The 14,658-nt window shown below is 42.1% G+C and overlaps 1 protein-coding gene across 5 annotated transcripts in view; it reads right to left on the reverse strand.

Annotated features, from left to right (window-relative positions):
- Nucleotides 1-14,658, reverse strand: part of TSNARE1 (t-SNARE domain containing 1) — a 461,757-nt gene that overhangs the window by 180,970 nt on the left and 266,129 nt on the right. For all 5 annotated transcript variants that reach the window (XM_039549499.1, XM_039549497.1, XM_039549498.1 and 2 more), the window contains exon 10: nt 7,300-7,372. In XM_039549499.1, coding sequence (XP_039405433.1) covers nt 7,300-7,372 — 73 coding nt within the window. The remainder of the gene's footprint in view (nt 1-7,299; nt 7,373-14,658) is intronic.

A 14,658-nucleotide genomic window follows, 5' to 3' on the forward strand; every position in this document is an offset into this window, starting at 1 on the left:
TTCAGAAGTCCACTTCTGTCTATAATTAACACAAAACTCACTTCCCATCACACAGCTGAGTTATCAAGTCCTATTGCTGATGAAAGAAGTTTCTGAGTTTGTCACAGGAATAAATAAGTTTGGTAGGGGTGTGGATTCATAGAAATAAATATATTTTATTTCTGCTTGCTGCCTTGGAAAGATCATATATTTTACCTACCAAGTAAGGTCACTGATATTTACAACTTGCTTGACCTCTTTTGCTTTACATGGCTCTTTTGATTTACTTAAACTTCACCAGTCATGTTTCCCAAACAGTCTGGCAGAGAATTGCACCTCCCAGCAGAAATAAACCACCCACCTGGGCAGCTTCTGCCTTTCTGACATTTACTGCTCAAGTGCAGTGTTATTAGAAACTGCGACTGCGGCAGTTCTAACTAAAAAGCCCAAAAACTGCTCTGGATAAATTGATGTGAGAAGAATCCTACGGGTGGCAATAAACCTTGTGGAAGGAAGAGCCTTGCTTCTTGTACAAAATTAGCTGGCTCATTAACTGTAATTATACCAGCCCAATCACATTATGAGGGTCAAACACAGAAACAAACACAGCAGACAAATCTTTAGGCGTTAGTAAATTTGCAAGTGTGGAGTCGCCCATTATTCTTCTCCTTGTAAGCCAGCATGTGCTGTCTTACCAGCACTGCCAGCATGAGAGCTAAATGTGAGAGTCCTCATGCAAAGGATGACACAAATAATCACATTCACAGAGAGCAGAAAGAGGAGAGAAACACAAAAGTTCATGCAGTTTTTGTGCTGCTTGTTATCTCAAGTAAAATGAGTCGGTCAGAGATCACAGTAGTCCACACCTGGCTCCAACAACTCTGTCGTAGCAGAGGTCACCAAGCAGTGCCTCATATGACACTGAGCACCTTACAGGCTGCCCAGCCCTGTCCAGAGAGCTGTTCAGTGGACGCCACCACTGCTGCAGTCCAGATAAACAGGGAAAGCAGAGCCGTATAAAACACAACATAGAATCACAGGCTAGTTTGGCTTAGAAGATACCTTAAAGATCATCTCATTCTAACCCTCTGCCATGGGACACCTTCCACTAGACCAGGTTGATCAGAGACCCATCCAACCTGGCCTTGGACACTTCCAGGGGTGGGGCAGCCACAGATTCTCTGGGAAACCTGTGCCAGTGACCCAATGACCATGATTTTCAAATTGTTGCCTACAAGGCAATTAAGAATAATAATACCATACAATTTCAGCAGCTGGGGTGGTTTGCAATAAAGCTTTGTTAGACTTAGGAGAAACACAACTGATGACAAGGCATATACTGAAGGTGAACAAAGAAATGGGAAGTTTCTTGGGAAGTTATAGGGTGTTTTAAGATAGAATTGGGTTGTGAGCTGTAAAACCTGCTTGCAGAGGCACATGGCAGCACAAAGGAGCACATGGTGGCACACAGAGGCTTGTCTCCACCGGACCCTGGGGGGAGGAGGTGTCACACGGCAGAGCCCTATGGAGAAGAGCCTGCCGGGAGCTGACGGGCGGGTGAACAGCGAGTGATCATCCCAAAAAAGGACATTGAGAAAGTGTGTTGCTGATGTGGCAACACGGGATAGGTCACGCCATATAAAGAAATACCGTGCCTTAGGAAAGTGTATAAAACCAACTGACTCCTTTGAATAAAGGATTCAGATTCCCTGCCGATCTGTGTCTGTCATTCAATCGCTGATAGGAAGTGAATGGGAAGTGGAATACATTGTACATGACTCAGAAACACTCCAGTGTACCCTTCGTGCATGGGCTGTGCTCTGTACTGACACATCATTCTGGGTCATATCAAGTCGCTGAAAGCAACACAGCCAGGAGAAGATTTTCCAACCCATCAGGAACCAATAAGAACATAAATGTACACGCTCCCATAACAGCCTCCTCTGAGAATCACTTAGGAATCTTAAGCAAATGAGAGACTTTGCAGGTGACATTCAACTGATTGGAGATGTTAAAGCTGTTACATTCAGATGTTAGGGGACTGTTCTCAAGATGTGCTCATTTTCTGCAGATGTCCCAAGCTGAGACATATAACTCGGGAGGGTTTAGTTAAGGCTCCAGTTGAATGATTTCCCAGCTCAGTTTGCAGTCTGACAGCAGACTCCTGGCTGTGCCATCCAGGCAGTCAGACTGGAGGAGGATGTGCTGATGGGCCCTCTTGACGGCCTTCGGGTCAGAAAGGCAACAAAGTGGACTTGATTTCACAGGAAAAAACCAAAAAAATATTAAAAAAAAACCCCAAAAACAAAACTGAAAAAACCTCCCCATATCCCAGAGCTTCCAAAATAAGCAACCTATTTGCATTCATGCAAGTATCTTTTCCTTTGAAGGAAGTTTATTGCTATTGTTACCATCACTAGGCAATAAGTGACAGTGTGGCACATCAGTGAATGGCAGCATTGCTCAAGGACTGAATACATTGGCCCATCAAGAAGTTCCTCCTGACTGAAGGAAAGCAGCAGCTGCCATGTCTTGACTTCTTTTTTCAGGTCTGTGGGCTCCAGCCTGACAGATACCAGGCAGAAGTGTTTGTTAAGTGAGGAAACATCAACTTTAGATCACATAAAGAATTTTTTTCATCCAGTTATTTTTAGATATAAAAAGTCCAGACTTCAAGAATCAAGTGAAGTGAAAGCTAAGTAGCACCAAGATCTAAGTCTGGATAAGTATAGGTCTAAAAAGAAAGTCTGAGGAAGTCTTAAGCTTGACACAGTAGGACATTGATCTGTTCTGAGGAGGCCACCAAGTTAATTAGAGGGATGGAGCACCCCTCCCTAAGAGGAAAGGCTGAGACAATTGGGACTGGAAAAGAGAAGGGTTTGTGGTGATCTAAATGCAGCCTTCAAGTACCTGAAAGGAGCCTGCAAGAAAGATGGAGAGACTATTTACAAGAGCCTGGAGTGACAGGACAAGGGGGGATGGATTAAAACTACAGTAGAGTAGGTTTAGTAGGAAGAAATTCTTTCCTGTTAGGATGGTGAGACCCTTGCACAGGTTGCCCAGAGAAGCTGTGGCTTTCCCATCCCTGGAAGTGTCCAAGACCAGGTTGGACAGCGCTTGGAGCAATCTGGTCTAGTGAAAGGTGTCCCTGCCCATGGCAGAGGGTTGGAACTGGTTGATCTTTAAGGTCCTTTCCAACTCAAATTGTCCTATGATTCCATGATTCTTTCAGCCAGTGAGATTTGCGCAAAGATAGATTTGTCTACATTTATTCTGGACAAAGAGGTAGAGAACTGGTAAATTCCTTCCTGTGTTTCTGTTCTTGCAATGTTAAAATACGTGGCCACTATGTGAACTTGGGATCTTTTCCCAGTTTAGGGAGTTGGGGAGGTTACAGATACAAAAAACTTGTTTCCAAAACTGCTCAAAAAGAGTCAGAAATGTGACACTTTTAAAATTGTAAAATGTTTTCAGAACAATGTGGATCTTTCCTTGTAGCTTTGAGAAATGCGATTGAGCTGTAAACAGTGATAGAAGTGGTGAAAGTTGAAATCGAGCAGTTTAGATCAGGAATGTAGATTTTGGATGTTATTCTGGCATAACTACTAAGGTTACATACACAGGTAAGATGGAAAAAGAGCTCTTCTAAAACACAGGACAGCATTTCCTTTAGCCTCGGGCAAAAAAAATAAGCACTCATTCCTATTCAGGTCAATTTTGTTCTTGGTTACAAGACAAACAGAAGCCTAGAAAAGTGGACAAATGTGCACTTGCTTTCATCAGGTTTCAATACAAATATTTGCATTTGTGTTGTTGACACTTTCTTCAGAGGAACTGAGGATTTAAGGATTCTCTTCTCCCTAACACCAGTCACAAAACTGATTCCATGGAAGTTTGCCTACACATCCCAGTACGACCAAAGTACAAGCTCGCACATCAAAACAGAGATGTTCAGCATGAAACACTGGGAATGTTTCAGGCTGTTGGGGAACTTACATTTCAGCTGAGTGGACATCTATGAGTATGGAAAGGAGGGACTGTTGCAGCTGCAATCACCTCCAACATAATTTTCTTCTCACAGTGCCAAGCCTTTAATCCTTGAATGCTTTGGCTGCAGAATCCTTCTGCTACCATGACAGTAAAGTTTAGTGGAGATGAACCTCTTCTGGCCATCTGGAGATCTTGCCATTTGTCCATCAGATCCCCAAAGTTGTCCTCAATGCATGCCAGGAATAGTTATGGAATAGTTATGCCCTGCTGTGTTGTCCTTCCAGCTGATGCTGAGGTGGTTGAAATCCCCTGTGAGGACCAGAACCTGCAAAGGTGAGGCTGTTCCTGTCTGTCTGTAAAGGGCCTCATGCACTTTGCCTGTCCTCTTTTTAATCCTGACCCATAAAATTTGCACCAGCTTCTCATCCATCTCCAGGCAGCATGCCATGCACTCCAGCTGCTCTCTCACATAAAGGGCAACTCTTCCTCCTCATTTTCCTATCCTATCCTTCCTAAAGAGCCTGTATTCCTCCAAGGCAACACTTCATCACGAGAGCCAACCCACCACATCTCCATGATCCCAACAAAATTGTAGCTCTGCAACTTCACACAGATCTCTAACTCCTCAGGTTTATTCCCTGTACTTTGTGCATTTAGCACCACAGAATCTTCAGTTCCTGCAGAGGATTTGGGATATTTGTCCATGATGGTGGTGCCTGGTAGGCAACTTCCCTGCTCACTTCCAGGTCTGAAGGTGACCCTGCCCACACCCCATTTTGATGATTTTGGGAACCTTTCCTGCCACATCACCCCATGTCCTTTTCTCAGCAATCCTGTCCTCTGCTGCCAGGCAGGGACTGCTGGTCACACCCTCCCTCCCCCACCATTACTAAAGTCCTCCTTATGTGGTGGATCCCATCTCTCCCAAGCAGCTGCAAATCTGCAGACAGGGTTCCATTGAACCGAAACCATGTCACCAACACCAGTTCTAGAGCCAATTATTGCTTTGTCCCACTAGTGTCCTCCTCCTTGCTCTCCTTCCCCTCACAAGCAGCCTATGTGATGAAGCTGCACTGGGATGCTTTTGCCAGGAGCTCCTGCAGGATTGTTTTGGGGAGACTGCTGATTCCCAGCTAACCCAGGCCATTGGTTTGTTTTGGTTTCAGAGGCTTGGGCTCACTGATACGGTAATGCATAATTAAATATTTGTACCAAAAAGATGCCAGGACCAGGAACTTGGGCACAGAGTTTGTTTGCAGAAGATATAAAATAATAGAGATATCCTCTCCCAAGTCTGCATTTTATTTCTTTCCTGCATGACAGAAATTGCTCTCTCCCCTAGGGAGCATTATCAAGGTGTTCCTTAAGGAACTGGCCCACATGCCAGAAAAAACTCCTTTTAGGTTTTTGCAAGAAGCACGGGTTACTCTGCCTGTGCCATGCACAGGCCAGACAAACTCTCCCCACAATTCTCCCCAGCTCAGGTGAACCAGAGAGGGGATTTCTCTGGGAGCATTTTGCTGAGGGGCTCATCTCATATTCCCTGGTTTGGTCTTCCCTGCGTTTCCTAAACAAGCGCACACAGAGCTTTCATTCCATGCATGTCAGAGGAACAGACTTAAAAAAAAAAATAAAACAAGTGCCAAGAGAGCTGTCTCTTGTCATCATGAAATTATCACTGTGGGGGTTTCAACATCCCTTGCCTCCTGATTCTTCACCTCACTTACTTTTGTGTAATATGAATGTCAGAAGATAAACAGTGGGACCCTTCAGCAATTGGTTGGGAAGATACCTTGATTGGCTGTCAGGATTAAAAGATAGTCAAAAAAACCTGTTAAAAATCTGCTGGAGTCTAAGAGGAAGAAGAAGAACAACAACAAAAAAACCCCACAAAAACCTTATGCTGGCTCAAAAACAAAATGTCCTACTTAGTCTAACAGCTTCTCACAGGGAAGTTAATACTGGGATGGCTTCTGTGCATGGGTAACATCTTAAAATAATAAATATTGCCTTAAGAAAAGGAGTTGTGAGGATCTTGAAGCTAGTTGATGTATGTTGTCATGTCCCTCAAGGCATTAGCATCTGATGTGCTTTTAGAGATGAATCAGGCTCCAAAGTTATCCATGTACAAAAATAAGCTTTCAAACCAGCATTAAGGGAAAAAGAAAAAATAAAAAAAAAAAGGAAAAGAAGTAGCAAAAAAGAAGAAAATATACAAAAAACTTATTTTAAATATAATTTAGATTTTTTCCTGCCCCTGTGAACCCGAGTGGTGTTTCTCAGAGGGGTGTAGTTCTTGTAAGTGTATCTTATGCTAATGGAAATTTGCAAAGGTATGAACTTGGCAAAGAAATCCAGAATGATTAATAAGCAGAAGAGGAGAGTTTCTGCTTTAAAGGTCTGCATATGGCTTGCTCCTGCTCCCAGGAGCACCAGTGAGAACTCCAGCTGAGACTTGAGGTGAGAAATAGCCCCACAAACCTTGCTCCTCTGGAGTTTAGGTCCCTCAACGAGCCTTTAGGACTATTAGCTCTCAAATTTGGAAGTAGGCTGTTTCAGAAGTACCACATATTATTATTGTCCATACACAAAATTAGAGACAGAAAAAAAGTCCGATTTTTCTTCATCAGAAAAGAGCAGTGACAAAGACAAAGGTCAGAGGGAGCTGATCTAAAGTGTTTTATTTCTCTTTTCACAAAAAGTGGTGGCTCTCAGTGATGGGGCGCTTCTAAAGACAGGACTAGGGGTCACTCTCATGTCTTTTCCCAGTTTCCTCCATCTGGTTTTTTCCTAGTCATTGGTAGCTGGAGAACAGGAGGAGATCAACTAATAGGTAGAAACTTCAGACTGTATATGAGCACATCTTGATGTCAGGCTTCTGTAAATTTAATTAGACACACCCTGCTATGTGGAATGAAAATTCTATTTGGAAACAAAAAGCTGCTTAATTTTCTCTAGTTTCATCAATACTCATAATAATAATTACTACTACTATTGTTTTTTAATTACAGTTCCAGGTAGAAAGGAAGAATTAGATCCCTTTCCAGTTAATGTTATATATTCTCCATCTTCCTTTTTGCAGTCTAAAGGGAATGGATTTATCTCCCTGTGAATTCTATTTTATGCTAAATATACCAGCAAACTGTCCATAACATGAGAACCTTATTGCACAGGGCAGCTTGTCAGATCAAAACATCTCTGGATGTACAAAAAGCTCAAAACACAGGGAAAATAATCACAGCATCAACAAAGGGCTGCTCGTGAGGGACAAGATCACGTTGGAATGGTGGCAGAGGGTAATAAAGCCCATAATTTTCATGTGACACCTACCTATTGTGTCTCCTTGCTCATGCACCATGGAGGCCAGGTCTTTGATGATCTGGTTCACATCCAACATGTCACTCTGAAAAGACAGAAATCCGAACATTAACGCGGAATGGGGAATATCCAAGCATAAAAGGCACGTTCCACAGTCCAGCCTGGCAAAGAAAAACACAAACCCAGAAATCTTCATCGGAGTACAAGTAAAAGGGAAAATTGTAATGCTCCCATAGTAAATAAAAAAGTCCCTCAGAGCCATGGTTTGCTGGATCTAAGTCAGCCAGCTGACTCAAGCTTTGTGAGAGGAACAAGTGAAATGATCAGATTTTATGGCTGCTTTTCAGAATTGTGGAGGACTAAGGAAAAACAACAATAAAAACAACAGTGGCAAACCCTTCTCTTTCTAAAAAAGTTATTGGTGACGCAGGCTGTTCCTCCATTCAGACTGTTTTCTCCTACACAGAAAAAGGCCATCTTCAGCACAGCATCCATCTGATGCTATTCATAAACTGATGGAGATACAATCAAAAACTCCCTATTGCTAGGGCAATAAGGAAAGAGCTGTTTCATGAACAGATTCATTTATACGTTTTCAAGTAGTAAAAAAAAAAAAAAAAAAAAAGCAACGACATTCAGCTCTGAAATTTTCTCTGTGAAAACACAGCAAATTACCCATGAGTTTGTTTCCTTCATTTCTGAACACTCACCATATAAAGGAGCAAATGTGAGCATATGTTGACATCATATGACACTGTCTCTCGTAAAAAGAATTAATTTAGCACTAATAGACATAATAATATAGACACTGCTAAATGCATTACCAGTAAGGGAACATTACCAGAGCACAAAAAACAACACTAAAACAGGATGTATTCTTTTTTTCAGCTGTACAAATCAGAGAATCGCAGAAACATTGAAATGGGCAGGAAACTCTGGAAATTATTTAGCCCAACAGCCCTTCTCAGAGCAGACAATTAATGTAGTTTGCTCAGGGCCATGGTTTTGTCTGCCTCCAAGGATGGAGATTCCACAGACTGTCTGGCAAACTGTAAGTCCATGGAACCCTGTGTGTGGTTTGACCACGGCTGGATGCCAGGCACCCACCAAATCTGCTCTCTCACTCCCCTCCACAAGTGGACAGGGGAGGGAAAATATAATGAAGGGTTCATGAGTTGAGATAAGAACATGGAGACCTCCTCCTGCAAATATTATCATGGGCAAAACAGACAGTTATTAATTGAATTTATTACTAACAAAATCAGAGCAGGATAATAAGTTTCTCAGCTGTCTGGACACAATCCTGTGCCATGTGCTCTGGGAAAACTCTGCTGGAACGGAGAGGTTGGACCAGATGACCCCACTGTGGTCCCTTCCAGCCTGACACACTCTGTGATTCCATGTTCATCCCAAAAGATCCAATTGCTGCCACCACACTTTTTAAAGGACTCTGTTTCCCTACTAGGAAGTTTAGAAAATGGTGCAAAATGAATGCATGTCCTCCTACTGAAGTTTGCTATGAGAATATAACTGGCATAACACTTGAACACGTAATGCAATAGAACTGCATCAATTTAAAATGAGGTCTGGGAGTCCCACTGTGAGTGGTAGAATACACCAAATTGTTGAATGACTGAAGATGTAGGAAAAACAAAAGATTGAAAAAGCTGTGAGAAATCATAATAAAGCAAAAAACACTCCCCCCACCAAAGACTCCCCCCACCAAAATGCACTTCATTCCTTCCCTTGTCAAGCATAATGAAGCTTTAATTATGGATGGTATTATTCCTAACTTGTAAATACTGCAGAATATTTTGCAAAACAATGAAGATTAAGTAACTTGAGATTGTACTTGAGCACTGTGTTAGTAAATCATTGCTGGAAAATGAGGAGAAATTAGTGGTGATTTTTGTTTTGTGTAGGGAAGTTTTCTGAGCTTTTTGTGAAAGTATTTCAAAGGAGAAAGCTAAAGTTTAGCAAAATGTGAAGAATTGTGATTTAACTTTAATGTGTTGTTCTGCTCTTGTTTAACTGCTTTGCAAAAGATGATGAAGGAAAATACAAACAAAAAAATAATAATACTAAAAAAACCCAGAATGCTGATTTTTCTGTCTTGGCTAAATTGTTACTGACATAATTTTTGGTTTCTGTTCTTTGCAATATAAACACAATCATTTCTGCACTTCAATCTGCTTTATTTTGTTGTACTTCTTTTTCAGCACTTTAAGTGAAGGTGGCTTAAAACTCACAAATACATTTTTGCATGTACATTTGGTTAGACAGAGTTTATTGCAATACATTGAATTATACATGGCCTTCACCCACCCCAAGCATTTCCACTGGAATAAAACAGATGATACACTGACTTCTTATAGGGCCCTTCCCAGCTAATTTAGCCATGAGGAGTTGGGCTGTCTGTGTCCTGATCCCCAGATATTACATGAGGCAGGGAAGGATGAGAAAGGAAATTCAATGCTGTGTGTGAACGGTGCCAGTTCAGCTTTGCCATTTGTATTCAGGTGCTTGGGAAGAACCAGCCATCTGCAGCTGCAGAGTAGAGATCCTTTCCATAATGTTGCAATAACACTTAAAATTACTGTTTAGCAAATATGCATCAGTGAGAGCCAGCGCTGAGTTGTGAGGCAGGAAACGCTGCGACTACTGCACTTAAGGAAAAGCAAACAGGGGTGAGTTATAAAGCACAGAGAACAAAAAAAATCTGACCTGAAGGAAGAAATCTGTTGAATAATTTAACCTGGCAATGTGAAGTTTCAAAGGCCTTGATATATGTCAGGAAAACAAAGGAAGAAATAGAAGAAAGAAAAATACCCAGAAATAAAGACTTTCCATAATGGAATATACCTTGGAGCTAAGCTCCTGCTCCTTCTTGCCAGGTCTGCTCCATCCCCAAGTACCTCTGAACTTGCCAGGCATCAGAGTTTGTTAGGAAAATCAGATTGCCTTTGGTTTCCCATGTTTGCACACACTTTGCAGAATTCCCAATGAAATACAGCTCCTCATAAATCTTTGACTCCACAGAATCCAGCAGTGCAGCAGCCACCACCATTCCCAAAATTCTGTCTCCCTGCCAGCTAACTAGGCTGGGGCTCCCTAGGTTTTAATTAACACCAGCCTTTCCTGTCCGGCGACAATTCATTCAGTGTATTCTGCAGCAAGAGGGAGACAGGTTTAAACTGTTCCATATAAATCCTCTTTACTTTTCTTTTTTCCCCCAAAAGGAGAAATCTGTTGTTCAGATTAGTTGACAGGATTTAATATCATCCATTCTGGAACAAAAAGAATTAAACTAGTCAACAATAAAATGAAATGGCAGTAGCTAAAGATGGCCAAAAAAGCAGAGAAGTGATAGAGAAGAAAACGAGAGATGTGAAAGAATTTGAGGACCCTAAGTTCCAGAGGATTAACTCTCACTAGGGGAAATTAGTTTGGGAAGTTCTTAACAGAAAGCACTGGGTTTAAAAGGCAGGACTATTTGAGTAATTTAACCTGACTCAACAAGAGAATAATGTCACTGCATAGTACTGAGATTTTGGGAAAAAAATTAAATTTCTAAACCTGACACAAAAATGGTTGGAAATATGATTTTGCAGATAAACCAGAAATTTCAATTTCAAATTTTTGCTTTAACAAGATAGAGATTTCAGCATTTTTGAAATTAATTTGTGAGCAAGTTGGGTTATAAAACCCAGACATTGTCACCAATGTGAGAACAATAAGTCCCAGCAGCCCATTTCCCCACGTAATGAGCATTACTGAAGTTTTTCCAAGACAGCAAAGAAGCAAACCTCTTCTCTCTTCCACTCTCATGCTTCGTGGGGTGAAGATTTACTCACACTGAAAACTTCCAACATAACCCTGCCTTTAATGATTTCCTAAGGACACTGCTGTATTCCAGCCATGGGAATGGTGTTAAATAAACCAGAGAGGGGAGCATGCTCTCCTCAGAAGGACACAGAATAAATCTGTGTAGTCAATAATTCCTCTCTCACATGGAGCCAGATCCCAGCCTCCTCTATCAGTGTCAGCTCAGGTCCTCAAGGGAAGAGTCACACTAATTTCTAGGAATGTTTGCCTTAGGTTTGTATAAAAATGGGATCAAAAGTCTCAGTGGTCTATCCTATTTAGCATATGTGCTTTTGTATTTACTCACAAATCAGCCACTCATTTTTTTAAAGGACTATAAATTAGCATTTAAATTAATTGCTGCCTCAATATTCAGGAGCTGCTGAATTTTTACAAGCGAGGTGACATTCTGACCCATCATCTACTCTGCAGCAAGCAGCCAGGAGAACTATAAAATAAACCTCAAGGAGATCCTGAAAGATGTCCTATAAGGCCCAGGTGTGTATTTCTGCACATGGAAGCACTCCAAAACACAATAAAGCAAAACAAAACCCTTGTGCTTGTTATCTTTGGGGGAAAGAATAAAGAAACAAGAAAAAAACCCCAACCAACAGCTCTTTGTAGTGTCTGTCATGTTTTACCAAAGAGATGCTGAGATGTTTCTCGTGTGTTGTCCCATCTGCAACACCCGTGGGGCATCTCCTGTGGTCCACCATGTATGGGCATGGAAAGACAAATCAGAGCATGGTGTTTGTCTGTCCTCATTCCTTTCTGAGAGACAGGGGAAGGAAAGGAAAAGGAAAAAATAATATAAAATGAGAGCAAGCTTCTGATGCAGGATGGGCAGAAACTAAATCTTGCTGCAACAGCCTTTCAACAAATATTTTCCTCTTGTCTATGGGTGGGGAGAAAAAAATGACATTCAATAAATCAATCTGATTCAGCCTAAGCAACAACAGACCAGCAGAAAATTGTTTTGAGGGCAGAAACTATCCAGAACAGCAATTACAGACTGAGTTAGATCTCCTCTGGGACTCAACAACAGCCAGAGTGTGGAGTTTCTCTCTCTCTCTCTTGCCTGTGTGCATTTCCTTTCTCTTTTGCTGTCTTAGAGGTCTGTGTCATCTCAGGGAGTGTAGAACTGTGTTGCATAATTAAAGCAGGCATTCTGAGCTTTGGGATGCAAGTCCAGCACCTACCTGGGGACACCAGCTCAAGAAACACAACAGGAAGGGGGTTCCTGTCCACCAAAAGCCAAATGGGGAGGCTGTGGGAGGTGAGATGCCTGGAGCTCATCAGACAGAGCCGAGGCCATTGCAGAGGGCACCTCACCAGGGATAAGTACAGAGATCCTGCACGCTGCCAGCTGCTATTTTATTCATTCTGCCCCTGGCTGGATGCCACGTGCCCACCAAAGCTGCTCTGTCACTCCCCTCCTCAGCTGGACAGGAGAGAGAAAATACAACAAAAGGCTCGTGGGGTGAGATAAGGACAGGAAGAGATCAGTCATCAGTAACTGTCATGGGCAAAATAGACTTGATTTGAGGACATCATTTTCGTTTATTACCAGTGAAAATCAGAGGAGGGTAATGAAAAGTAAAACTAAATCTTAAAACACTTCTTCCCAGCCTTCCCTTCTTCCTGGACTTAACTTCACCCCCAAGTTCACTCCCTCCTCCACCGCTGTGGCACAGGGGAATAGGGAATGAGGGCTGTGGCCAGTTCATCACACATTTCTTCCTTCTCCCTTAATTCCCAGCTCCATTGTGGGGTCCCCCTCATGGCAGACTATCCCCCACAAACTGCTCTAACCTGGGTCCTTCCCATGGGTGCAGTTTTTAATGTGGGTCCCCCACAGGGTCACAAATCCTTCCAGCTGTATCATCATGGAATCAGAATCATAAAATCACAGAATGGTTTGGGTTGAAGGAAACTTAAAGATCATCCCCTGCCATGGCCAAGGACACCTTCCACTATCCCAGGTTGCTCCAAGCCACATCCAACTTGGCCTTGGACACTTCCAGGGATGGGGCAGCCACAGCTTCTCTGGGCAACCTGTGCCAGGGCCTCCCCACCCTCACAGGGAAGAATTTCTTCCTAATATCCAATCTAAATGTGCCTTCTGCTGGTTTAAAGTCATTCTCCCTTGTCAGGCTTGTCTAAGGGAAATATAATAATACGAACATAGGAAGAGGTAGCTTGTCCTTTTTTAAAACCCTTTGGATCTGGAAATAGGAGATGTGTTAATGGAGGAGGTCATCAATAATTCTGCTTTTTGAGTCGAAATCCTCACTTTATATTTGGGAAATATAATAAAGCATCAAAGATCACATAAAGCATTCTTTTTACCGACTTTGATTCTGATCTTCAAATTAATTAACACCCCAAATTTCATTTAAATTCTTCAGTTTGTAAAGGTGAATTCCTGTATGTACGTGTATGTCAGTATTTATACAGGCACATAAGCACATGTATTCTCATGTACCACGAACACTCCCACCTGTATAAACAGCCACTGGATATAGAGAGACAACTAATAATTTTAAGATTAACTTGCCCTGAACATACACCAGGTGTTAAATGCACATTTGAGGCTTAGCAGATTGCAGAGATATAAACACAGCCTATTTCTGTCTACAGTAGCAGAAAACATACCTTAAATCTCAGGCTTCATTTTCCTGGCTAAACACTCTGGTGTAAAATAAGCATGAACACTGATATGATCTGATAACAGGCAAGTAAACAAAAAAGAAAAGAAAGGAAAAATTTGTTTGCTTTGCTTAGTTTTAACCCCCCCAAAAAAAAAAAAAAAAAAGCTGTGTTGATTCCATTTTGTCTTCAAGTTAATGCTGTGATAGCTTTGATACCAGGGAGAGCAGGAGTGATGTGAGCAGGAATGGGTCACATCAGAAAACTGAGATAGGACAGTTGTGTCAGAATCATAAAGTCACAGAATAATTTAGTTTGGGTTTGAAGGGACCTTAAAGTCCCTGCCATGGGCAGGGACACCTTCTGTCACTGTTGTCCCCAGGTATGGCGAGAAATGACACAAGTCCGGGATAGGGTTCAAAGGCCAGAAATGGCTATATTTAATTATATAATTCAGCTTTTATAGCTTTATTCGCAAGGGTGGCATAAAACCATTGGATGTTTGACCATCCGCCTCCCAGAGGGATTGGCTGAAAGGCGTAACACCCATTTTCAAAATATTTTTCCCAGTGAACCAAAACATTCCACTATGTTCTCACAACAGCCCTGCAGGTGTGAGATAGAGAGTTAGTTTACAGAACTGTCTTCCACTGTTTCTCAGCTAAAGCATGAGAAAGGAAAACTTCACAAAATGCTTCAGCAGCTGGAAAATTCCTCTGCTCCTTCTTTTTAGCATCCACAACCTTCCACTGCCCCAGGTTGCTCCAAGCCCCATCCAGGACACTTCCAGGGATGAGGCAGCCACAGCTTCTCTGGACAACCTGTGCCAGGGCCTCACCACCCTCACAGCCAGGAATT

This window comes from Corvus cornix, chromosome 2 (genome assembly GCF_000738735.6).
Source record: "Corvus cornix cornix isolate S_Up_H32 chromosome 2, ASM73873v5, whole genome shotgun sequence".
Taxonomy (NCBI): domain Eukaryota; kingdom Metazoa; phylum Chordata; class Aves; order Passeriformes; family Corvidae; genus Corvus; species Corvus cornix.